Below are 27,715 nucleotides of genomic sequence, written 5' to 3'. Positions count from 1 at the left end.
TTAGTCAAAGTAAAATATATTTTTAAATACAGATTGAGTGTTATTTGCTGTAAAATATTCCATTGTAAATCTGACTAATGTCGCCTCACTATTAGCGTATGGTCTTTTAGTTTGGTTTTCATTATTGTAATCTTACAATTAAACCAATTTTTGTTTACACAATAAGACACTTCACAGACGTTTAGTTGACTCGTCTTTTCGGAAAAAAGTATACATAGCAAAATAACTTGTTTCCCAACGCTGCTGTCTGTAATAGCAGGCAGTAGTACATACAAAGAAGAGCATTGTCCTGATCATCAGTACAGAGATATAGTTACCACAGATATTTCCACATTACTGTCATCGTCCGATGACACAAACTCGTCTAGACTGCAATCACTGTTTGTCGTTAGGATAATTTCACTGGCATAGGAATCGTCATCCTCGTTTGGTCCAGCAGTGCCGTTTTCATTAGCACCATTACCAGCAACGCTGACGTGTTTCAATTTGTTGATGGGACGTCCTCCATTACATTGCGCCTCAAATGCCGCTTTTGGGTTGCTGCTGTTGCTCACTGCTGATGCATTTTGCGTAAGCTGTTCAGATGCACCCGTAAAAAGGGGATCAACCTCTTCGTGCAACAGCGGATCATCACTATTCTTGCTATTCTCATCTGCTACCGTGTTTTGCTCACCACTCAAAAAGCCTACGACTAGGTTGTTGTTGTTGTTATGCTCCTCGAGCTCAACTTCATGATTATCGACATTCTGTTCTTCTTCGTTATCCTCGTCTTCCGAATGTTCGAAATAATGTGAATAGAGGACACGGTGCTTCTGACGCTGGTGCGAATCGTACAGCTGGCGAATGCTGCGACGAAGTCCCAGATTGCCAGCAGTTCCGATGTTGTTGTCACTTATGCAGCTATTCTCGGCTGAGGCGTTAGCGATTGGTCACTTACTATCACGCGATACACGTCTTCGTCGACCCTCGGCGTTAGGTTCAAGCCCTGACCAAGTAAAAAAAAAAAATCCTCAATAAAACTATTTGCGAAACAGTGCAACAAGCATACACACTTCTATCTAACGAGAAATTAAGCAATAAAAACAAGAGCTTGATTCATACATCTCACGTTTTAAGCAAGGATCAAAAAACTCGAATTTATTGTGCAGCTCGTTAACATAAACAATATTACGCAATCTTCCATTTGCACCTACCTGCACTTCTGGTTTTTCGTCGTACCTCCGTAGTGGTATCGGGCGACGCAGATACAGTGGCTGGATGGCTACCAGTGGTAACCTTCCCTTCAACTGCTCCTGCTCCTCCTTTTATAGCACCGGTGGAAGCGGTCGAGTGCTGATGATTCACGTGATTGCTTCTATGATGGTTGGAGACAGCATTGTGATGCACTGTAGATTCCCGCTGATTATCTCCTGGCCCACTCGTAGAGTTGATACTCTGAGCTGTTGTAGCTGTTGGTAAGTTAGACGCATTTGCTTTTGCTTTGCTGTTCATGGCCGCAGTGGATAGTGTGGACGTTGTCATGCGTACACTTCGGCGGGTGCTTATTTTTTCGTCGTTCGACGGGATGACAGAAGCGGACACTGATGTGTTGTGTGCAGCAGCGGATCTGGGATGAACGTTCTGTTTACCACCACTACTAGCGACCATGTTCTGAGCGGGTGTCGACGAACCACTACCACCTGCTTTCGACGATGCGGTTGGAACTTTGTGATTACGAAGCGTTTTCTCTCTCTCAGTAGTAGTCGTTGCATTGACGGACGTAGACGAACCGGTACCTGTTGTAGAGGAGTATGAGGAGTAGGTTGATGATGCACTTGTACACGAAGTGGTAGTTGTAGAAGTGGTAGAAGGATTGGTAGTAGAAGAAGTACTTTGTTTAGTTAGTTTAGAGTTTCGAAATTTACCCGCTATCTCTATTAACGGTTCATCGCTATCAGATGAATCTTCCGTCGCTGGAGCCGCTACCGTTGATTGAGCCCCACTAGTTGCATTCGACGATTCTGTTGCTGCTTTCCTATGTTGTGCGTTCCGAATCGCACCAGTTTTCTTCTGCTTTTCGGCGCTAGTTATAGCAGCTACTGCACTGGCCGCTTTTCGTGGTTTTTTTGCTCGACTTGGAATAGTAATGTCATCGCTAACACAGGACTGAGTTGAACTTTCGGAGCCTTGCCGTTTACGTTTACCCGTTTTTGGAAGCATTTTCGGACTCAGCCGATCCACTCCGATACTGCCACAGTTGCCTGCATTCGTGATACTGGGGGCTGTCGCAGCGTTTTTCAGAGTATTTTTCAACCTTTCAGCAGCAGGTGAATCAATAGAAGGACTCTGACGCGGGGGCTCTAGAGGACTCTCCAGCTTACTGGAGGCGCGTGTTCGAACACGGTTTTCTGCTGACTCTGGATGCAGAGGAATATCAATAGATAGTGGCGAATGGATTTGCTTGTTCGGCTGACTTTGCGTCTGAGGTTCGAGATCGCTAGACTTGCCAGAATCGTCCAGATCAATGATTTCCACAACGGTCGGAGTTGAGGAGTTGGAAGAGGTGGAATTGGCAGCTGAGCGCCGCTCGCGAGCCTTTTCACTCGAGTAGCTATATAACGGCGGTTGCTCATGACGTGGTTTTAGCTCCGGAACACTTACAGTAGCTGCTACTTCGTTACCGGCTTTAACATCTTTCACCACGACTGATAACGCGCCCTTGTCATTCGCAACCGAATCGACTGGTTTCAAGTCGGACAAGTTGCTGATATTACTGCTACTACTTGTGTTGTTCTTGTTACAGCTCTGCTGTTGCATTAAATTACTAACGATAGCCTCCTCGGGATCTGATTTAATTACAGCTTTACAATCAACTAGCTTACTATCACATTCGCTTTTTAAACTTAACACCTCCTTATTGCTACAACATTCATCCAACACGAGCTGCTTAGTGTCCAGCTTAATCTCGGTCTTGTTTGTCAGATTATTATTACTACTACTACTGAGTATATCATTTACTGCTCCCTTTAGCGATTGCTGCTGATGTTTCTTTTTTCCTGCCTTCCCAAGCCAGTCTTCTGCCTCTTCTCCTTTGACCGTTGACTCCTGGTGCTGTTGTTTCCTGGATAAATTTTCACTGGAAGACGTATGTATACTTTTACCTTTTAAGGCAACCGTAGCACAGTCTGACATCACCAACTCATCGTCGTCAATGTCGTCGAGAATTTTACTAAGATTTGTATTATCCAGTTTCAATAAAGGGTTGTCATCCGCAAGAAGCTGATCCAAGTCGTTCTGCCGCTTGGTTGGCTTTATCAACACCGAGTGATCACCGTTCAGTTTGTTGGCCGTTGCAGTGACTTGTAGCTCATTGAGTCCTTCCATCTTAGCGAGTGCCGCTTCGATATCGATATACTCATCTAAGCTTGCATGACTGTTATTGTTGTTCGAACCAGTTGTTGTATCACCTATGAGTTGATCTTTTGAGTCAGTGGCACCAGTGGTTGTCACTTTATCTTTCGGACTATCGATTCGGATGAGTTTGTTTGAAACCGGATCATTTCCACCCTGTGGACTGTGAGATAGTTGATGTGGACTTTTCTCTGAAAGGGCATCCATTGACTCAATGCCACTGTCTTCACCCTGAGCCTGAGATCCTGGAGAACCGCGAACTCCTTGTGCCACCATATGCGATCCACTTGCAGCACCGACAGTTGTAGGCTGCGGTTGCTGCTGCTGAGTTTGTTCAACCAAATTTGTGGCAGAGGAAGGCAAATCTATTGCTGTTTTTTCAGGCGGGCGATTATGATGATGATGGTGGGTATTGTTTATTCGCTGATTGACGGACACTTCCGATGCTGAGGTAGTGGTTGATGTATTGCTGTTGCTTTTACTATCGCTGACGGTAACGGAGTTGGTGTCCCCAGTTGCTTCATCAGGATCACTTTTCCCCGATTGAAGATTGGCTTTTTCCCTCTGTGCTACCTCGGTTATCGAAATAGAAGATGTCGAGGATGCAGAAGTAATCTGTTTCGAGGACTGTGTCGAGCTCAAAGTATTCGGTGCAGCTGCCAGAGCTCCAGGCGATGACACGGACGACGTCGTTGGGCTCGACTGCGCTGGCTTGATCAAATTTTTATTGCTGCTGCTGTTATTGTTGCTAATGCATTTGCCAAACGCGCTGTTGTTGATACTGTTGTTCGTGCTGGAGCTCTTCAAGTTTTTTGCTGACGACGTAGCCGCTGCTAGCAGAGACGAATGAGGCAGAGTGCCTACATTGGTCGACCCGATTGGACCACTCGCGGTGGATGAGATTAGAGTTTCGTAAATTTCATTTATTTCATTGATACTGGTGGCTGCACTATTACTGCTACTTCCAATGTTTACACCAAGGTCATCGGTTATCCCACTGGGACCAGTTATACTCAGCCGACGTTTCTTTTCCGGACACATCAACCCATTAGGGCTGTGAACAGATTCGGTTGCGGATCGCTTCGGTTGGTGATCGGCATCCAACAGCTCACCTGACGACTGTGTGACCGGCATCAGATCTTCTAATTTATTCGATTTCGCTTTTGTACCAACTCCCGCAGAAGTCGACAGGATAGTCGAACAACTACTGCCTGTATGATTGTGATGATTTGGTGATGAAGGCAAAGAAGAAGGACCAACCGGTAAAACAGAATCATCGGTCTTTAACCGAACGGTTGTCGTATCACTCGACTTAACCAGCGTTAACCGACTATCGGTGGAATGACTGCTTCGCTTGATCGAACTCTTTTTCCCAAGTAGCTGTAAATTGCTACCATCGCTATCTTCCTCGCCACCGCTGTGACTCTTTTTGCGATCCTTACGGGAGTTTTTGATGACCACGGGATTTTTGCCTTGTAGACTAATGTGTAAAGGGGGTACTCGAAGCTCCTCGCCAGCGGGAGACGGCGTTTGCAAATTTGGACTATTGTTGGATGCGTTGAGTCCAGCACTATGGTTGGTGCCGGCATATGTGCTGCTTCCAAGAGTAGGTTGAGACGTAAGCTGATATAGCGACTGTTGCTGCTGCGATACACTACTACCAACGGAAAGGACAGAAGAGGAGGAAGAGAGCGAACTTGTAGAAGATGACGTCTGGTTAGAGGTAATTCCAATCACGTTTAACGATGATGAACCGACAGAACTACTCATTCCGCTAAGCGCGACAGATGCTGACCCTGTTAGCACTGGCGATGATTGCACTTTTTTGCTGACAATGCTACTACTCAAACCACCGGCGACACCAAGAGCTTGAGATTGAACTAAACTAACGCTAATGGCTTCAGACTTGTCCAGCTTTAGCCGGAGTCTTATTTTCTCCTGGCTACCAGGTGACTCTCCGCCACTTTCTGTGGCAACAATTTTCGCTTTAGTCTTTATCTGTTTCAGTGCCGATGACAACGAAGAGGACTTCTTTTCGCGTTGCTTCTTTTCTTTTGTTTTTGTTGCACTTTTACACCCATCTTTTAACTTATCCTTTTTCACTTTGCCTGGTTTGCCGAGTTTGCTCAACGAAGCATTCACAGGAGCTACGCCAGACGACAGCACATTGACGAACCCACTTGCACTTGCGTTACCTTCACCGGTTGCCGTCGATGACCGCTCCGTATCACTCACATCGGAGGTAAATTTGGAAAAGCCAGTGCTGCAAGTGTCATCGTCCGAATACAAAGAATTTGACATTTCCGAATGAAACTCGGGAAAACTCTTGGATGCGTCTTCATCATTCTCATCAGTCTCCTCTACGTGCGTTTCTTCCAATTCACCAGTTAGCGGGTTGATAAGAAACTGCTGTTTCCATCGCCGCTCAGCTGTAGGTTTAGCTACAAGCCCTCCACCGCTGCCGGTGGGCGTCAGAGATTGCTCGAGATCAAGATCCAGTGCGTCTAGCAAAGCGCCTTCTAAATCAGCGCTGTTCAGTAACAAGGAAGCCAAATCATTTTTCCCAAAATCTGGCAATTCACCTAAATTACCAAGCAAGTCGCTATTCGCAGGGTGGCCACTACCGCTGCCAGTAAGCGGCCCTGCCACCGCATGTTGTTGCTTGTTGCTTAGCTGTTGTTGGCTTAGGTTGTACTGCATCTGATAGCGCGTGAATTCTTGATAACTGGACTTGGTAGCCGAGTCCATAGAGGATTGGGCTACTGCAGGCCATCGTGAATTTTGCTGTGATGTCTGAGATGCTGACGGATGTCTGAAAGGTAGGTTCGACGGCTGTTGTTGTATTGTGGGAAACCGACTCAAACTCAACTGTTGGGGATGCTGCAGCTCTTGTGGTGACGATGGCTGCTGTAGAAGGGGTCGCTGTTGCGGGATCATTCCGGCAGCCAACGTATGCTGCGGTCGAACTACTTGTTGAGTGGAAGGCCTTACTGCAGCAGCCCCACTGGGGCCGAGATTAAATCTTGGTTGCTGTTGTTGCACACTAACATTTTTATTTGAAGAAGGCACTGATATTGGTGGAGTTACTATAGAAGGCGGCACATTTAAAACATTCTGATTGTTACTAGCGGTATTGTTTATGTTGCTACTGTTTGTCATCGTGTTGTTGTTGTTATTATTATTATGAAGATTTCGGTTAGCACTAGTACTGTTAACTGCTACCACTGAGCTAGTTGTTGCACCAGATACACCAAGTGGGCCAACGCTGGCAGCACTGTTATTAATCACCATTGTTTGTTGCGTGGTCACAGTATTACTGCTGGGTGGCGCAACTGTCACGGTGGCACTACTACTGTTATCGATCACTGGATGCACTGGATTGTTACTGTTACTAGAACTGCTATTATTTACGATACACGTTGTTTTCTGCAGAACCCCTCCACTGATATTGTTTAAGTTTATTTCATTGTCATTTATAACATTCACTGCACTAGGATTTGCCGTGGGCCCAGTAGGAGCAACCGACTTTCCCACTGTCAGAAGTTCCGACTTGATACCCAATGCTGCTGCAGCAGGTTTTACTCCACCTGTAGATGCCGCCAAACTTTGTGAAATAACGCTTTCATTTTGTAGCAAATTAACCAACAATGGACTGGTCATTGCTACGTTTCCTATTGTTCCACTCGGCATTGATCCAACGGGACTGGCAGGTATCACTGTTGACGGTGTTTGCGGAGCGGTACTTTTGACACCGACCGCAACCTGATACGGAGGAGGAGGTGGAGCAGGGGGTGCAACGGGTGGATTTGGGGTCACGAAATGGTTGCTGTTAGGCACTACCACCTTTGTGACACAACTAGGACCGGGAGCTGGTACCGCGGAAGGTACAACCACTCCGAGAGTGTTTTCCCGACGTTGAATTACCCTTGCCTGCGTCATACTCTCGAAAGGGTATTCACAGCTCTCGACTACATTCGGCACATGAACCGGTAGTTTGCCGTCCATGGGACATATGGTGTTTGGAGATTTGAAAACGGTAGCACTCTCGGCTGCCACCAATGGTCCATTTGCTACAACAGCAGGTGTCACAGGAACTACGGCAATAGGGGCCGGCGACTGTTTTGGCTGTGAATGAGGAGTAGCCTTCGACGGACCAGCCAACGCTTCCTGGGGAGGCTGTCCATGCTGTAATTGTATCTGATGATGCTGTTGATGTTGGTTCTGTTGTTGTTGTTGGGAGAGTATCCGCGTTAGCTCTCCTAAGCCACTGTTTACACCATTGCTAGAAGATGGTCCAGCAACGGAAGAGTTATCTAAAAAAATAGAAAACAAAAGTCAAATCTAGAAAATCTATAACGAGCGTCCAGTCCACAAAAGCACTGAGGAAGACTGTACGTCACAGTCGAAATATATATTTGCGGACTGAATTTCAATATTTATTTCCAAAAAATTTAGTAGAGTAAAACGGAAACCGATAACTATTTCTTTGATTGAGAAAACAAAAGTGTTACCATATGGAAAATCTACAATCTCGCCTAATTTAAAAATAGTTTTGATCGATTGATCGTGGTTTGAAGTCGATCATTGTTTTATAAATTCGCATATGACATAGAAACTTAATTTTCTTTGTGCGTCCAGCTGCCAAGAGACAGTTTGTCAAATATATAAATCTTGTTTAGAATATAACCCCTAGGCGGGTAAACATTTCTTCCTGTTAACTAAAGTATGGAGATCTATGCGCCCTGCATTTGTTCAAAAAGCCAGCATTGGTTTTAATTTTTCGTGCATGTGCATCGAGCTTTTTTTATACGCATATGTACATGACCACACATATATCAAGAAATAAACAAACAAACGCAAGCACGTACCCCTGCGCACACTCGGACACATACACACATATCGTCGGTATCGAGCAACTTTGACACAACGTTGGACTCTAGTAAATCAACCAGGAAAAAGTGGTCAGGTTTTGAGTGCTTATATATCAGTCATTTCTGTTCAGAATATCGAAGTTTTGGTATTTGTAACAAAAACGACCTATCGTTTGAGATACACTAATGAAAAATTGGTAAAAAGCATCGATTGTCTAGATCATACAGAGCAACCAATCACTACCTCTCTCTTACCAAGCACAGCCGACACTAATGGATACAACCGATATGACTTTGTAAACGATTTGTTGTTTTTGTTGTTGTTCTACTCGAGGTCACTTTCTGTTTCCGATGCTTTGTTTACTTCCCTTGCCATTCAAAGCAAAGCCTTGGTGCTACATTCCGCACCGGAACTCAACCTTCTGTTTATTATACACAGACTTCGCAGCCAACTGTTAAGTGTGAAGGACAATTGCGGGGCTAGCGCTACGATCCTACTGACACTAACAGTCTCTCCCGAACCGAGACTCGAACCTACGACGCCTGGCTTGTTAGGCCAGCATCATACCTCGAAATTAGCTGGGAGAGATCCCTTACCATTCCCTATTCTTCTAAACTCCTCCTTCTTTCCAAATAACTGACGAAACCTTGATATATAAGGTACCATTCGAACATTCAACCCCATCATTTTCATTCCGAAACTGTACCGGCAGCTGTGGCCGGTAAAGCGGATGGTTCTCTCTCGAGCAACAGAAAGCGAGTGGTGGCAAATATTGGTCGCTTATAAAAGAGCATGCTATCGAATTGAATCTCTCATTTGTTCATTGACCGGCAAAGCGGACGGTTCTTTCTGGAGCAGCAAAAAGCGGGTGGTGGCAAATATAAGGCCTTTGCTATCCTGAACGCCAACGCGAGCGATCGGGCAAGAGCCTTGCCGTAGGTTAATAAACAACCGTAAGTAGAGCTGTTCATTAACCTAGAAAAGGCTCTCGCCGGATCGCTCGCGTTGGCGATCTGCATGGCAGAGACCTCGCATTTAGAAATGCACTGTTAGATATAATTGCAGAAAATACTAGAGTTGCAATTCCGTCTACACTATAAAAAATCGACACGTTACAGCCAAGTAGATTTCACTTACTTCTGTGTTAATAGATGAAACTTTTTATATCTAAGTGGAATACACTTGCGTTTCACTGCACAATACAAAATCAAGTGTCTTGCACTTCGGTTTGCCATGTCATGCATACCAAAATCAATCTTTTTACACTCAGATTTTAATGCTAAAACGCGTTAAATGCCAAAGCACACCAAAATGCCGTGGATTCCATTTAAAATTGATATGGGTCGACCTGTTAACATGATTGGGTTGGATTATTGGTATTCATGTGTAAAGAGCATTTGGTATGAGCATGTGATTTTTTTCCAGTGTACTATTCGTTTTAATGGAATATAAAAATACCATAATCCTTCGTCATGCGGTCGTGTCTTGGATACCACCCTCCTACTTTTTATTTTTTAATGGAAACGATGCCAAATACTGTAAATTTTTTATCCCACGAAACTCCATTTCAAAACTCCCAAAAAATCTAGAGTCATGACTCATGAATGGCCTCTGCTGGTCAAATCAAAATTTCTTTATAAAGGAAGTGAAAATAAGGTTTAAAATTGTATAACGTGCTCATAATATGTGCATTAGAGACTCAAAAATTATCAATGAGTAAGGAAGGTCCGTAAATTTAAAGCTCCCTCCAAAGTTTAAAAAGTAGTTTTCAAGTAGTTTTTTGAATTTTGAGCTGTGCCAGTGTGGCACGATACCGACGTTATGAGCTTGAACAAACGCGCGCACAAGTTTTTTTTTTGCGTATAAAGTTAAATCGTGAATTAGAATTAATCTTCTGGGCCTCTGATTAATTATACCTTCGCAATCGAACCTGATTTTTTAATTTGAGTAAAGCATGATTGTTCATATTTGGCTCAAAAACTAATGCATGATAAACGACTGAATAGTATAAACTTACCCGTTCTCAGTACAATTTCCTGTCCCACCAACCGAAGTGATAGAACCGTGTCCCCCTCTAACTGCACGGACAGAATGCCGAGCGCACGAAGGGCACTGTTTCCTTCGGCGGCTAGCTTGCGTAGCTTCACCGCTGCATCCTTGGGAATGGACAAAGTAACTCGTACACTGTTCCATGGTTCAACCTACGAATTACAAACCAAGGTAAATACTAGGGAGCTGCATAATGTGACTATCCGTATTAATTTACCTTGTCCACCTTTAAATTCCCGTTGCTGGCAGGCTCGTCTACCAGCCGAGTTAGTTTTGTGATTAGAGCGTCTAGTCGGGTTTGAAAATCAGGATCCTGGAGGTTTCCCTCACAAATGACAACGGCTTTCAGCGTGCTGCTGCTGTTGTTTTTATTCTGTAGATCACCGTCACTATCGGCCGCCATTCTAAACGTAAACACAAAGAAAAATGATTATTAATAAACACCAAACTAATCAGAACTCTCAAAAAATGAATTGTGTGATACGAATATATATAGGCAGAATTACCCTGATCCATAATAAAACAGTCAATGGTAGAAGTTCGAAAATAAATTTCACAAAAAAATTTACGAACAAAGCTATTACTAGCCGAAAGTAACCTCACAAAGTTACCTGAATTTGGTTGCTAAATAAACGAGGAGATACTGTAATAACTCTACAATGTGAGTAGGACTAGATGTGATCGAATCATGCTTAGTGTATTTTGATATTACTGATACTTGTGTGACAGCCCATTGATAATACAAAACACAAATCTGTTACTTGTGTAACTCTAATGGCTGGCGCAAGTTAGTACGATTCATGGAGTGTCAGGTTCGTAATGTGTTAGTATGTTTCACACTAAAACACTATTTTTCAAACCGGAACTACCACTACCATCGTTATGGAGTTCAGACCAGAATTTTTTTTGAACGATTTATTTGGTGTCATATTTTTTTCTTTTTAAATTTCGTGCACTAGTTGCTTTTTAAGGTGGTTCCTTTTTTACTTCTTTCTATACTGTCAGTTCTACTGACCAGCGAGGGAATCCTCCAGAAAGAGCTTCGCGGAAACGCACTAGTCTCGCATTCGCGACCGATGCGCCCAATCAGCCGACCTTCACGACCAGCTTTGTACACAAACACAACTGAATCTTCTATACTTTATACAATATACATGAGGTACCCTATTCTCGACCGTCGTGTGGGAATAGGCAACGGAACTTCTCACTGCTCACAACCATTGGTCAGCGCCTCACAGTGGTGTTTCGTACGAAAAAAAAGGAACATCAACAGCAACTGCAGCAGCCCCACAACTAGACATCCCATTTGTCTGACGATTTCAAATGGAGGCGGGTGCGGGGGTTTCCTTCGCGTTGTTCACTATACGATGAGGTTGAGTGCTGTGTGAGCTGGAGCCGAGAGTCATGTCATACGGTTTAACTGCCATTTCCACTTTAGTTGTGCTTTAGTGGTGGCGCTTCAGCAACCGTCTCATCGCAGTTCTCGGCATAGGCTCCGTTGTATTTTTTTCGCATTCATTCAATAGTATCGGGACAAAAAAACCGTTCCTTGCCTGTATGGGTGGTGCTGAAACCTCTTTGCCGAAGTGTATAGCGTCACGAAGACAGTTTTTCCAAAAAAATGTTGGTCTTACACACCAAAACTACACCAGTGCTAGTTTGCCATATTGCATTAATTTTGCGCGTTATGACGTATTAGTAATGCCTAGCCGTCTCATGGAATCAACGGACCAAAAACGTCAACTTACGAAATTTGGAAATGATATTGAAAGTAAAAAAGCAGGGAAACAAATTTCGAACCGAAAAAATGCGAAACATTCGAATGTATGCAAATAATGTCAGAGTAACATGGGTAGCACATAACCCAGAACAATGATTTTAACCATTGCACAGTAGACTGGACATAAAAAAGAAGCTTTGCAACTAAACTGCTGACATCATTTTTGAGAAACTATGTAAAAATGCAATGTAAAAGTGGTATTGATGATAACAAATATTTGTACAGCCAAAACGGTTTGTCTGATTGCTGTGATGTCCTCGGGAAAGTTGTAAAAAATAATTTTGTCTTTTCGAAATAAATAAACACCCTAGATTTTTTTTCAAAAATTGTTTAAAAATTAAATATCTTAAAAAGCTTAATTTTCAAAAATTTAAAATTTTCTAGAAAAAAAAGAAAAAGAAAAACAAAACCGTTCTGGTTTGGTTTGATTGGTATAACGTCTTTTCAGTTTTTTTATTTTTGTTTCTCCAAGTTTAGTTAACTATCATTGTTCAGTTTACAGTGTGTAGTTTTTGAATCAGATTCACAAAAAGTTTGTTGAGATATTTTGTTTATAATTATATTTGCTTTTTTTCTGAAAAAAATTTACTTCTTTCTGGAAGGACAAAATTACTGTCTACAACTTTGCTGAAGACGTTCTACCAATCAAACCAAACGTTCTGGCTTTTTTCTGGAAAATTTTACATTTTTCTCCATGAACGGGTGCCAATCATTGCACAACTAATCTTTTGTTGTTTCTATAAAAAACATTTTTTTTTAAACGAGCTTTTTAATAATTACTTATATTTTTTCTACTCTTTTTTCTTGAAACTTCTTTCTTGAAAAAAAAATTTTTTTTTCTTGAAAAAAAAAATTGTTATCTACAACTTTGCCTAAGACATAACACCGATCAAACAAACGGTTTAGGATCTGAAAATATTTGTCATCATCAATACCTTCTCTACATAGCATTTTACTTAGCTTCTCGAAAATGTCATGCTTCAGAAAAACAATCGCACAAAATGGCATCTTTTGCCCATAGAAACATCTACGCAAATTTTCGGCCAAATCAAAAATGGTCGATCAAAATTTTTGGAATTACTCTTAGGTACTAACATTTTGCTGTCGAAACTCGGCCTTTCGGTTCATTGAAAAGATTTGCAGCCAGCTATCAGTATATAAGACAATCGCGGGGCTAGTGCTACGATCCTATTGATTACTAACAGTTTCTCCCGAGTCGGGATTCAAACATACGACGATTGGCTTGTTAGTGCCAAACTTAGCTCATGCCCTCACAAGTTCCCATTTCAAACCTATACGAGTCATACGACTGCCAGCAGAAACATGGACATAACTGGTTGGTGTTGTCTGGGCAATTTAATCATTTGACAATAGGTGCAACGCGATCATTGGCGCGTAAACCATGCTTGGAGATGCTTCACCTACCCGAGCGTCTGTTCATCAAGATGGTGCGGCTCAAAACAGCGTCTGATCTCCATGTTAGGAGTTAGGGCTGATCAACGTCGTGGTGTCGGCGTGGGACTCTGAACAGAGCTGACACGATGGTCCTCCGGCGAGACACGGGGTTGGGGAAGGCAAAACGAGCTGCCCCGGAAAACAGTATGTTACAAACAACGTAAGAGATAATACGAATCTAAACAATCGGCATGGACTTAGGCAACGAAATAAGGACTACGACTGGAAACTTGAGACATGGGACTGCAACTGCAAAATAGAGCGATTACTTCCCAGGATGCGGCAGAAAAATCAACGATAAGCTACATTCACGCAACTTCGAAATTGTAGCTCTGCAGAAACTTTGTTGGGCAGGACACAGAAAGTATGGAAAAGCGAGCTTCTACTTTCTACCAGAATTGTGACATCACAAGCGACCTGAGAACTGGCTCCATCGTACTGAGCAAGATGCGCCGCGTGATGGAATGATAGCCGATCAACGCAAGGCTGTGCAAGTTGAGGATAAAGGGCCGATTCTTCAACTACAGCATCATCAACATGCACTGCCCACATGAAGGGAGACCCGACGAATAGAAGGAAGCGTTCTATGCGCAGCTGGATCAGATCTACAATAGCTGCCCGCGACGGGACGTGAAAGTCGTCATTGGGGATTTAATGCTCAGGTAGGACGGGAGGCATTGTACAGACTGGTAATCAGCCAGATAACCTACACGCCGTGTCTAATGATAACAGTCATCGGTGCTTGTACTTTGCAGCCTCCCGTGGCATGGTAGTACGAAGTTCTTCCTCCACAAAGATATCCACAAAATCACCTGGAGATAACCCGACCAACAGACAGAGAATTAAATTGACGGTAGGTTCTTCTCCGACATCATCAACGTTCGCACCTACCGCAGTGTAAATATAGATTCGGACCACTATCTGTGTGAATGTGCTCAAAATTCTCGACGGTGTATAATACCTGCCGAAGTCGAACACCGCGACCAAATATTGAGCAGCTGCGGGAGGCCGCGGAAGAGCAGCTTGGCGCAGCTACTGTTGAAGATGGCTGGTGAAGCATTCGGGGCTCCGAATCATAGAAATAACTGGTTTGACGGCAAATGCAGACAGTTAGATGAGGAGAAGAACACAGCACGGGCAAGAATTCTGCAACACCGTACGAGAGTGATCGTGGAACGATACCGACGGACACGGAACAGCCAAAACTCAGTTCTCCGAAGAAAGAAGCGCCGACAAGAGGACCGAGATCGCGTAGCAATAGAAGAACTGTACCAAGTTAACGACACTCGAAAGTTCTTCGAGCTCTTGCGAAGGGGTGGTCGAAAGCTCGAAGCAGCACTTCGATGAGCATCTAAACGACGATGCAGTACAGCGCGAGGACGAATTGATCTTGTTGCACGAGCAACAAAGGTGAAAAACACGCGACAAATAACCTTACCCAAAAATGTCCCATATAAACTAACCCGATCAAGAAATCACCGTAACTGACTGCTCAGACGGTATGTTAGGTTGTCGTTTCCAATGTTCAGATAAAATATGATCCATTTCATCTGTCTTGATTCGGAAAATACTGTTTTTCTAAGCTGTACACTTTTCGAGCTCTTTGGGAGTAAAACTGTGTCAAGTTATATCAGTGTCCAGAGGATAGACAAAATATTTAAGACAGGCAAAATTTTGTCAATTCAAATGGCCACAATTCTACGAAAAATTAATCAATTTTGACACAACAGGTTTCAGTTTACTGAAGTTTCCTAGTATTACTTGAGAACTGGACGTGACCAATGGACAACGAGAATGTTCCGGGTTTTAGGATTGTTTTTCAAAATGAACAATTCTGCAACGCGTGGAACTTTTTTACCATCTTACCATGTTGCTAATAAACTAGAATTCAGTTAAGGTTCATTAATAACCAAAGGTCGAAAATCCATTAAGAACCCTTAGTCAGGGTGGCCACTCGGTTTACATTTTGCATTTTTCCCGCATAAGAAATTCCCAATTGTCAAAACGGTAACTGGGTTATGTTCCGTCGACTATTGAATCTTAAATTAGAAGTAATTTTGTCTGTGGTAATAGCTCAAAATACTTCAACTCAATTTGCTCGAGATGTTCTAAGCAGACCGTTGATTAGTTACATAAAAAACATAAAGTTTTTCCTTTGCATAGTAGCACAGATCAAACACTACTGCTATTTTCAAATATGCAAATCTGCTGTTAACAGTCAATAATTGTGTAACCTTATTTTTACACTTATTATGTTTGTCTGTCTCCTCAATATTCCAAATAAGTAAGAAAGTAAAATACTATTCCAACAAGAAAAAAAAATTTCAACGCATAACAACCTCTGAGGGAAACAACAGCAAACAAAACAGAGTTTTTCATACATAAAGTTCTTTGCTGTCCAATTCGTTGAAAAAAGTCATTGGTCTGTTTTTTTTAAATTCCTGTAAGCTTTTCAAGAAATTAAAATAAAATATTGGCATGGTAAATTCGATGGAAACATCGAATTGAACTTGAAACGCAAAAGAGAAAAGGCTTCCATTTAAAAATTTGAAACATTTTTTCTCTGAAATGTTTTCATTGATAATTTTCCCGAAAAAATTTGTACCTTTTTGAGTTCTCATTTCTCCATACTAAAACGCCCATCAATGTTTAGCTTACATTATACAGTTTTCAAGAAAATGAGCTTTTTGAGATTTTTTTTTTATTTTTTTCCTTAAAAAGTTGTGTTTAGCACTGAATACTTATTTTGGAAGGTCAAAATTACTACCAGTAACTTTACCGAAAACATCAACACCAATGAAATAAATCGTTTTGGTTTCGAAAATTTGAATTCCTACATTTCTTTTTCTCCGTGTTCAAACTACCATCATTTTGCAGTTTAAGAAAAAAACATATAGATTTAAAAAAAAAAGACTTTTTGAGATGTTTTTTTCCACAAAGAATGTTTTTTCACAGAAGATTAAAATTACTATTCACAACTTTCCCGGAAACATCACAGCAATCAAGTAAATCGTTTTGGACCGAGCCATGACACGAACCAACGACGATCGGTTGGTTAGGCCAGTATCGTACCTCGAAACCAGCTACAAAACGAAAAAGATGTAAAAATCGTATACGAAATAAAAACGAATAAAAAAAGCTTTCTTAAAAGCTCTCAAAAACGACTATGCTTCAGAATGTGTTCGTAATTGTATTTACATCAAAAATTGTTTTTTACAGCCAAATATTTAAAAATTACATAAAAAAAACGTATGTTCATAATATATTTTTTATTAATTAGAACGAAGTTAAAGTTAAACATTGGAAGATATGTCAAACAATAATTTTGCCAACAAGTTCCAGCACAAAATCGTAAGAAACAATAATTACAGCGAAGTTACAGTACAAGTTTTTTTTTTTTCATTTGCAATTACATTACCTGTCTTACGAAGATAAATATACGTATTTATTTGTTAAGTTAAAAATCTCATTGTTCGCGTAAACTTGTACTTAAAACTTCTCGGCATATTTTATCGCAGAGCAATAAAATAATAATTAGCATATTAAAAACCTAAATTAATCCACCTAGCGGTCAGACCCAGACTTTCTCATTCAAACTTTTATTTGTAAAAATAGAATATATATTCACTCTTTAGGTTCTTGAATATTGATGTTGTAATCTATACATATAATAGGTTCTAAAATATTGATGTTGTAATCTATACATATAAAAATGCAGTCCAGTCTGTCTGCCTGTCTGTCTGATCCAAATAGGCTCGAAAATTACCGAGTCGATCGACGTGAAAATTTGTTTAGGGATTTTTGGTGCCAATAAAGATTCCTATGATAGTTTGAGACCCCTCCCTCTTCTGGAAGGGAGGGGTCCCATACAAATGAAACATAAATTTCTGCACAACTTAAGAACAAACCAAGCAAATTAAACCGAAATTGGCATGTGGATGTTTTAAGGGGTTACAAATATGTCCATAATAGTTGGACGCCACTCCCTTTTCTGGAAGGGAGGGGTTCCATACAAATGAAACACAAATTTCTGCACATCTCGAGAACTAACCGAGTAAATGGAACCAAATTTAGCATGTGGATGTTTAAAGAGGTAACAAATATGTTCCATAATCGACCTTAGGCAACATTTTAGATTATAAGATGGCAACTTCCGGTTTCTGGAAATCAGCCAAAAATGGCCGATTTCCACCCAATATAACATCCGGATCTAGCATGATACACAGGAGCTGAAATCGACCACAGATACCATTTTGAATTCTAAGATGGCGACTTCCGGTATTGGGTGTTATTCGATCATTTTCGGCTGTTTCCCAGGAACATGTGATTTTAGTATATATATATATATATATATATATATATATATATATATATATATATATATATATATATATATATATATATATATATATATATATATATATATATATATATATATATATATATATATATATATATATATATAGAACTAAGGCGATGTACAGAAGCCAAAAGTCGAGGATGTTGTCATTTCGATAAAACCAATCATTTCAAACGATTTGTTATTCGACTTTGATCATATCATATGACCGATTCGTCGTGCATTTTCAGATTTTAAACACATCGCAAGGAATCAATTAATTTGGAACGTTCAAATAGTACTATACCACATTTAAAATATGTTGAGGCCACATATATCGATCAAAGCAGGTATAGTTTTAAATATTTTAATTTCTTTTCTTCCCATAACTTTTGAGCCACATCAAATTGTAATGAAGCTTGTTATCTGTATGAAGCTTGTTGAAGCTTGTAAGTTCGAGAGATGACTCGTTCGTATGACACTAGTTATGCTCAAATAAGTCATGTAATCTTTGAGATAATAGACTTTCGTTGTTTTATTAACAATTTAATACATAACGGTTGCTTAAGTTCGATTATAATCAAATGAAAATAGGGCAGCCTAACTTTGAAACCACGTGTTCAATCATAATTCATCAGTTAACCTTAAACTAGCCCGCTTATCTGATAATAATATTGATCAAATCCGTTGTGTAGTGCAAAATTAAATAGGGTGTCATGAGGCAGCTAGAACTTTCATTTGACACTAATTTTGTGGAAATCGGGTCAGCCATCTCTGAGAAAAGTGAGTAAGTTCAAGTAGTCTTCGGAATATGTTCCTTTTCATAGCTGGATTTCACATTTTTTAACATAATAGGCAAAGTAATAGTCTGATTGCAAAACAAATCAATAGGGTCTTATGGGGCAACTAGACCTTCCATTTGACATTGATTTTATGAAAATCGGTTCAGCCATCTCTGAGAAACATGAGTGAGATTAAGTAGTCACGTTTCTTGTCATAACTTTTGAACTGCAAGTTCAATCTTCATGAAATTCAAAAGTTAAGGGTATTTTAGGTAGCCCGTTCACTTGAAACCTATTTTGTTCAAATCGGTTGTGTAGTTTTTGAGATAATGACGTTTCATGATTTTTACATTTTGATACATTACCTCTGAACCAAAAATCGGATTACAATGAAATTTAATAAGGTCTTATGGGACAACGAGACCTTTTATTTGCAATTAACTTCATGAAAATCGGTCCAGCCATCTCTGAGAAAAGTGAGTGAGAATAAAAATCTGCACATACACACACACACACACATACAGAAAATGCTCAGCTCGGCGAGCTGAGTCGAGTGGTATATGCCATTCGGCCCTTTGGAGCACTTTTTTACTTTCGGTTTTGCAAGTGATTGCTATACCTTTCTAGGAGAAAGGCAAAAAATATATAAAATATCCTGTTTTATTTTACTACCTGAAAGTTAGAAGGCGATTGGTTGAATGAGTGGAAAATACCAATTTTTTTTGTGATGCAATTTGGTCCCGGACACTCTTTACCCAATCCAACGAATCTGTTTCAGAACAGTCCTGTCGAAGATTTCTGTATGATTTCATGTTCCTTGGTGTGCAAAAACAACTGGAGAGCAACAAAATTTCAGTTGTCACCCGTTAGCTAATAACTGCACTGGTTACCTCGCACAAACTACTACGATGATCATTACCATGACCAATGTAAATGTTTCATCGCATAACGTTGATTTGCGAAATTCTTGCGATAAATCTTCTTCTTCTTTTTCTATATCTATAAAATAGATGATACCCATTCAATAGGCCCGCGTTGCTGCGCCTCTTAGTTTGTAACGACAATTATGTATTTCTGGAATGTGCCATAATTTCAAACATGTATTACCATGCAATAAAAACCTAAATTAATCCACCTAGCGGTCAGACTTATTATTTGTAAAAATAGATTTACATGAATGCTTAAATCCAATAAATGTTTATCCACTCTTTGGGTTCTAAAATATTGATGTTGTAATTAAAGTTTAAAATATGAAATTTGACGTAATGTTAGTAGGGGTAAGCGGGGTAAGACCGCCCCCTTAAGCAATTCTGTGAAAAAAAAGTTGCGGCTGCAATTTCATTTTTTCTTCGCTAAGAGGTTCTTCTATTCAAACCCGCATTTAAAAAATAAGAACTGAAATATTTTTGTTTATTTTCCAGTTTTAAAATTCATTGAAAATGTGCAGATCTTTTTCATGCGCGGTAAGCCCGCCCACCAGCGGGGTAAGATCGCCCACCATTTTTTGAGGATAAACAATATTTTTAGGGCCGAAACGGTTGATTTTATCGGTATAGTGTCTCTGACAAAGTTGTGGATGGTATTTTTTTTTCTTTTTAAATAAAATATACACTGTGAAAAATCTGAAAAAAAATTTCTAAGTTTCAACTTATTTTATTTTCTGATTATTCAAGTTCAGATCAATGTTAGGTAACTTTTTTGGTTTTCAAAATAAATAGATTTTTCAGAATTGAGGGCTTTCAAGATATTGAATTCATAATATACCTATCTTTAAGCTAAAAATTAAAACTCATTAAACCTGTCTGTATGATTCTTTTGAAGACTTATTATGTATAGAAAAATACTAATAATTATTCTTTCGTTTATTTATATTTTCAATTTTCTGTTTTTTTTTTGAAGAATAAAATTATCAACGACTCTATACACCAAACAAACCGTCCAAAAAAAAAAAATTCTTCACAAAAATTTAGCTATTAATATTTCTATTACTCAATGATCCAACAAACATAAAATTTTAGCTTACCTCTTGTAGATTTTACAGGCAAAAACATATTTTTTATCTAAAAAAAATTTAAAAATTTGAAAAAAAAATATATTTTTAATTCTATTTTTATATCTTTTCTTTAAATTTTTTAAGAGTGTGTATTTTTTTCGGAAGTAAAAAACTACTATTTTCAATTCTGCCGGAGACGTCATACCAATCAAACAAACCGTCATGGCTCTAAAATTATTTTGGTTCATTAACACCATTTTCACACAGGTTTACTTTTTTCAAAAATAAGTCATGTTAAAATATATTACTAGAAAAGCTTCAACCAAATCGAAAATGGTCGATTAACATCGATGTCTTATGTGGCTTGAAGTTGCTTTACTGATCCTGTAAATATTCCCTTTGTAGTGTCGAGGCATTTGGGTCTTGAAGTAAAACAACAAGCAGTTGGATACGTGGCGGTTTTACCCCTTGTATAGTGGGCGACTTTACCCCCAGTGGAACATTTTCATATTTGACCGAAAAAGTAGTCAAAATTACAAGATTACTCACGGCCTTCGATATTCCCGAAAGAAGATAGATTCAGGCAAGCGATTAAACGTATATTCACGAACAAAACAATAGATTTTTATACTGAAAAACCTTAAGCCCCGTTGCCGCAAAACAATAGCGCATTGACTGGTTGCCAGCTGAAAGGTTGTTTTTGATTATTTCTGCGACCGTTCGCGCACTATCAAAACAGAAAAACGTGCAAAATGTTATGTAATTATACTATAATAGACACGACGTTAAAGAAATTTTTCAATTATTTTATAACTTGGTAGTAAACTACAGTGGGCGGTCTTACCCCGCAGGGCTGTTTACCCCTACTTAAGAAATAGCGAAATAAAAGCAATGACTCTTAATTTCGAACAATTTAATCACGAACGATGCCGGGAACGTTCAGATAGTACGATACCACATTTAAATCATGTTGAGGCCATATATATTGATCAAAGCAGGTAAAGTGTTGAATAGTCTTTGAATTTCTTTGAACAGCATATCAAATTGTTATGAAGTTTGTTATTTGTAAGTTTGAGACATGACTCATTTGTATGACACTAGTTATGTTCAAATAAGTCGTGTAATACTTGAGATAATAGACTTTCGTTGTTTTACAAATTAAAACATAACGCTTGCTTAAGTTTGATTACAATCAAATGAAAAGGCAACGTATGGGGCAGCCAAACTTTGAAACCACGTGTTCAATCATAATTCATCAGTTAACCCTTAACTAGGCCGTTCATCTGATATCAATATTGTTCAAATCGGTTGTGTAGTTTCTAAGATAATGAAGTTTCGTGATTTTCACATTTCGATACATTACAGACGAAGTTACAGTCCGATTACTGCAAAATTCAATGGGGTGTTATGAGGTAGGTAGACCTTTTATTTGATACTAATTCTGTGGAAATCGGGTCAACCATCTCTGAGAAATATGAGTGAGTCCAAGTAAGTTGTCTTGGAATATGTTTCTTTTCATAGCTGGATTTCACATTTTTAAACATAACAGGCAAAGTAAAAATCCGTTTGTAAAAAAAATCATTAGGGTCTTATGGGGCAACAAGACCTTTCATATGACACTAATTTTATAAAAATCGGATAGATTTACACGAACACTCCAATTTTTAGAAAAAACTACACTTTGATAATTTCTGCTGGACTGTTTCTCACTCTAAATAACAAATTTTTGGTAACCAACAGCACAATCAAACCAAACTTTTAAAACTTAACATTTACATACATATGAACATACATTAACACACACACATGCAAATAACATGAAATAAATATGTTTCAAACATATGACGCGAATTTTTTTTTGATCTTGGTAAAATCGAAACTTCACTGTACTCACATATAGATCGGACTCGATTATATATAGACGACTCAATTGTATATCATTTTAAATATATATATAGTGGAAAGTTTTTTTTTTATTTCAAATATGATTTATCTAAAGCTGAAACGCAGGAAAACGTCCATAAAATACACTTGAGATGAAGAGAGGGAGGACTATCTGATAAAGAATTGCCACTCATGCGAAAAATTTTTATAATCTATACAAAAGAAGAGGGTTTCGAAAATATTTATTTTTATCAATTCAATAATTGTTTCATAAAATAAAAGAAAGGAACCTAACATTTTTTCTTATATAGACAGAAAATAAAAAAATATCAAAAAAAAATAAAAATAAGAAAATAAATTAAAAACAAAAATCAAAATTGAGTAAAAATAATAAAAATAAATCAAAGTTAAATAAACTACATGAACATTGAAAAATTTGAAAAAAATATTTTACGTCTAGAGACAGGGTGGCCACTCAAAATCCGAAATTTAATTCCCGGTTTTTTCCTGGTTTTTCCCGATTCGTTCAAATATTTCTCCCGGTCAATTGTACTTCTGAATTCTGTAGTTTTCCACAAGTTAAGATTAAAACAGTGTGACTTTCGATTTGCATCCCAATATAATCAAAGTTATTTCCTAAACGTGTTTAGCCTTATTGAAATCAAAAATCAAATAGGAAATCAAATCAAAGGAGATTTTGTCTAAGAGTATTTTTTTAAGTTTGTAGGAACCGTTTTTACTTCTCAGCCTTATAAGAATCAAACACATCACTTCAGCAGCGCACGCACCTCCTCATCCATCAGTGTTGTCTCTTTGTGGGTGTCCGCGAGAAGTTTTGCCTTTGTAGCTTCTATCGCTTTGATAACAGTTACCTTTTTCTTTCAGGCTTCTTTAATCTTGATCCTGCTCCTTCTTCTTTGCCTTCATCAATTCAACATGCCGGCTATGTGAATTGCGAGCGTAACCCAAGTAACAAAACTGGTTTTATCAAAGTTTTATAGTGCTATAAAACTTTGATAAAACTAATAATGTTACTAGGGAAAGGATCAAAGACTAGCAAAGCAAAGCTCTGGTGCTAATTTCCGATTCAGAATTCAACCTTCTGTTTGTTATACACATCCTTCGCAGCCTACTGTTTACAGGACAATTGCGGGGCTAGCGCTACGATCCTACTGACAATAACAGTCTTTCCCGAGCCGAGACTGTAACCTACGACGACTGGCTTGTTAGTCCAGTATCGTACCTCGAAGCCAACTGGGAGATGGGGATCAACAACTAGGTGATGTCAATTTCGTCTACTCCACCGGCATCCTGTACTGCATCGTACACCAAGCGCTGTGTTACAAGGCTTCCCTATTCCAGATTCACAACTAGGTACTTCAACGTGGCACTGCCATGTAATAGAGTCAAAATCTTCTTAATAACCACGGTCAAGTTAGGAAGTTCTTGTCTGAACCGGCTATCAGATCTCTCCAGAAAGTATCAAGGTGCTTCTCACTACGGCGGTAGAAAGTCAGCGAGTGTGGAGTGTATATTTACATGTGCAAAATTTCATAACAATCGGTCCAATGGTTATTGAGATGTCATTGAAACAAGAAATCGCCGTCATAGAAAATCCGACTGCGATCATAAGATGGACAACTGGGGATCACTCTTACAACTATGTTTCGGATGGTAAAATCGTTTAAGGAGTCACAGACGACCGAGCGGCGGACTGGAAGTGGACCGACAGCTGACAGTTGACCCTTTGAAGGCCCGAAAGATGCTGAATTATTTCCGAACCTTCCGATTCGCGGCGCGGCTCTAAAGGCAAAGTGTTCCACCTGGTTCGTATAGCAAACCATGAAACGAGCTGGGCTTCGTGTATTCAAGGTCCGGAAGGCACCGAACTCTCAGCTGGTCTCGAGGTACGGTGTTGGCCTAACAAGCCAGTTGTCATAGGTTCGATTCCCGGCTCGGGAGAGACTGTTAGTGTCAGTAGGATCGTAGCGCTAGCCCCGCAATTGTCCTGTACACTTAACAGTTGGCTGCGAAGTATATGTATAATAAACAGAAGGTCGAGTTCCGAACCGGAATGTAGCACCAAGGAAAAAAGGCACCGAACTGGCGTGACACAGCGGCCAAATCCCGCGCAAGGAAGCTGTATCGAGAGTGGTTAACGAAACCGATGTGTGTGGTTATCAATAACGAAACCTACATCAAGGCAGACGCAAAGCAGATACAGGGGCTGGAGTTCTACGTTGCTGCATCACGGTTTGATGTTCTAAAAGTCATAAGGTAGAAGAAAGTGGACAAATTTATCATAAAATATTTGCTCTGGCGGTAATCTGAGTAAACCATACATCACAACGGGTACCATCAACAGTGAAATTTACCGCACATAGTGCCTCCAGAAGCGTCTGTTGCCCTTCCTGCGGTACCACGGAGGCGAGACATTATTTTGACCGGTCCTGGCAACATGCCATTACGCACAATCGACGTTGGATTGGTATAGATAAAATAACGTATTTTTTTGTACCAAGAATCGCCAACCCCCCAAATTCACCAGAGATTCGTCCGGTGGAAAGATTCTGGGCCATAGGGAAGGCCAAAGTTCGAAAATCGTCCAAGGTGTTTAAGAACGAGTTTGAGTTGAAGAAAGAATGGATGAAAGTGACTAAAAAGGCCGGCTTCACTGTTGTGCAAAATTTTATGAAAGATCTCAAGGGAAACGTGCGGGCTTTCAGCTATGGAGAGGAAATTTGGAATTGCCGAAACACAATCCATATGTATTTGTTCATTCCCTGAAAGTTTCAAGAAAATCTGACTTGAATAAAATTTTGGCGAGCAGTTGTCTGGTGCGTTTTTTCCGTTTTTTACTCAACAATTGTGCTTGTGAGTATTCTTGGCGATATTCAGTGAAATTCCCGGTTTTTTCCCGGTTCCAAACAATTCCCGGTTTTTTCCCGATTTTCCCGGTTGGGTGGCCACCCTGTAGAGATAAAAGTAAACAAATAAATATACACTGATCAAAATTTTTCTTTACGTTTGACTACATAAATTTTGGGAAAAGTGAGTGAGTTTAAGAAGTCTTCGGAACATGCTTCTTCTCATTGCTGGATTTCACATCTTTAAACATAACAGGCAAAGTAAAAGTCGATTGCAAAAAAAAATCAATAGCGCCTTATGAGGCAACTAGACCTTCCATTTTACACTGATTTTATGAAAATCGGTCCAGCCATCTCTGAGAAACATGAGTGAGAAAAAAGAGTCTCCAGAATACGATTCTTTCCATAACATTTCAACCACATATCCAATCTCAATGAATTTTTTTTTCTGCGAGTTGTCGGGCTGCAGCATATTGCTAATTGGATCTCGGCCCGGCTCGCGAGCTTCCCCAGCAAAGTAAGCCGGCCGGGACTAACCGGAGATGTCGGTCAAATGCTCACCGTTCCTCGGGAGGAGGACTTACGATGTTTAGGTTAGATTCAGAGTAGCGGACTTTCGATCATATTGCCATATCCAATCTCAATGAAATTCAAAAGTTAAGGGTTTTTAGGTAGCCCGTTCATTTGAGACCAATTTTGTTCAAATCGGTTGTGTAGTCTCTGAGATAATCAGGTTTCATAACCTCTAAACTAAAAATCCGAATTCACATACACACACTTGGAGCACTTTTATACCTTTAGTTTTTTACAGTGATTGTCAGTGCCTTTCTAGGAGAAAGGCAAAACGTGGTTATGCTTGTATAATTGTATTTTCGATCAATTAAAAAAAAATTATAAAAAAAATCATGAAATAACAGGTTTTTTAAGAGCATTTAATGAGTGTTAAATTATTTTGAATTGTTCTGACTGGTATATTGGTTGAAAATGCTGTTTTTGACCATTGTTCTGCTAACTTTCCCCTAAGTTAGCAGAACGTCATTAAGAAAAAAAACATTAAATTAAAAAAAAACTACAGGGGATAGTCAAAATAAGTAGGATAGGTTAAATTTTGATAAAATTTGAACTGCTTAAACTTAAACTTAAAATGTCAAACCTGTCAATTTTTGGATTAATTTGGAAATGGGTTACCTGATGAAAATGCTTATTTGCATCATTGGTATAGATGATAAAACCATTTCAGAAGCGGCTGGTTCATCGAGATCCAGAATCGGCCAAGAACTCATCGAGAAAAGGCTACTTTCCCTCCGGAAGTCCCCAGAGGAACCTGCAGTAGGGTACATTCACATTTTTGCTTCAAAATATAGCGTGTGACACCTCTTTCTTCAGGATTTTTCATCAGGAATCATCCAAAAAGACATTTCTGAATACAGACTGCATTGGCCGCTACCGAAACAATTCTAATGTCCCGAAGGACCCGGAATGGGGACATTTACATATCTGCATATAGCGTGCGCACCTCTATCTTCAGGATTTTTAATCAGGAATCTTTCAAGACATATTTCTGAATATCGGCTGAATTGGCAACTACCAAAACAACCCGGATGACCCGAGGGAACCTGTAGTGGAAGAATTTACATTTCCTCATCAAAATGTAGCATCATCCGGTGACCTAGGCCAAATTTGTAATCAGAAAATGAAACTTTAAAAGTTTTCCAATTTAATAGTGTACAAATTATTCAAATCAAATAATATTTAGCAAAGCTACAGCATTTCAAATTTCATCGAAATTTTACCTATCCTACTTATTCTGACTATTCCCTGTATCTGCCTATGGAAGCAATCAATTGACATGTTATTGTAACCTAGGGTTTCTGATCGTTTTCGCAGGAAAATATTTAGAAAATGAATTCAATATTATGTAAACATCAACAAAATTATTATGAACATCAGTTTTTTAAGAGCATTTTTGGGCATTAAATTATTTTGACCGTTCTAGAACTATTTGCTGGTTTAAAATTCTATTCTATTTTCGTATATTGTTCTGCTAACTGTTTTCGTTAGCTAGCAGAACAGAGCATTTTTCAAAGAAAGGACTGAGCATTAAATTCGACGTTATGGCATTTAATGAGCATCGAACGAACACTAAATTTTCATACTATTAACTATTTGGTCTTTGTACTTTCAGCTTCAGGAGCATAAAAAGTTTGGCTATAAATCGATTGTAAAGTCGAAACGAAGCTCAGAAATTCATCAATTTAGTCACAAATGCACATTTTTGTGCATGCTAGGTATTATTTGTTTAAT

At 39.4% G+C, this 27,715-nt stretch overlaps 1 protein-coding gene across 3 annotated transcripts in view; it reads right to left on the bottom strand.

Annotated features, from left to right (window-relative positions):
- LOC129726931 (serine-rich adhesin for platelets) overlaps positions 1-27,715 on the bottom strand; it is a 33,363-nt gene continuing 5,648 nt past the window's right edge. For 2 of the 3 annotated variants that reach the window (XM_055684202.1, XM_055684203.1), the window contains exons 2-5: positions 10,529-10,715; positions 10,280-10,463; positions 1,194-7,703; positions 1-985 (exon numbers count right to left, since the gene is read on the bottom strand). In XM_055684202.1, coding sequence (XP_055540177.1) covers positions 930-985; positions 1,194-7,703; positions 10,280-10,463; positions 10,529-10,714 — 6,936 coding nt within the window. In that variant the 5' untranslated portion in view covers position 10,715 and the 3' untranslated portion in view covers positions 1-929. The remainder of the gene's footprint in view (positions 986-1,193; positions 7,704-10,279; positions 10,464-10,528; positions 10,716-27,715) is intronic. The other variant, XM_055684205.1, reaches the window with a different exon arrangement.

The sequence above is a fragment of the Wyeomyia smithii genome, chromosome 3 (genome assembly GCF_029784165.1).
Source record: "Wyeomyia smithii strain HCP4-BCI-WySm-NY-G18 chromosome 3, ASM2978416v1, whole genome shotgun sequence".
In the NCBI taxonomy this organism is placed as follows: domain Eukaryota; kingdom Metazoa; phylum Arthropoda; class Insecta; order Diptera; family Culicidae; genus Wyeomyia; species Wyeomyia smithii.
The sequence above is the reverse complement of the archived record's forward strand: the minus strand, read 5'-3'. Positions and strand labels throughout refer to the sequence as shown.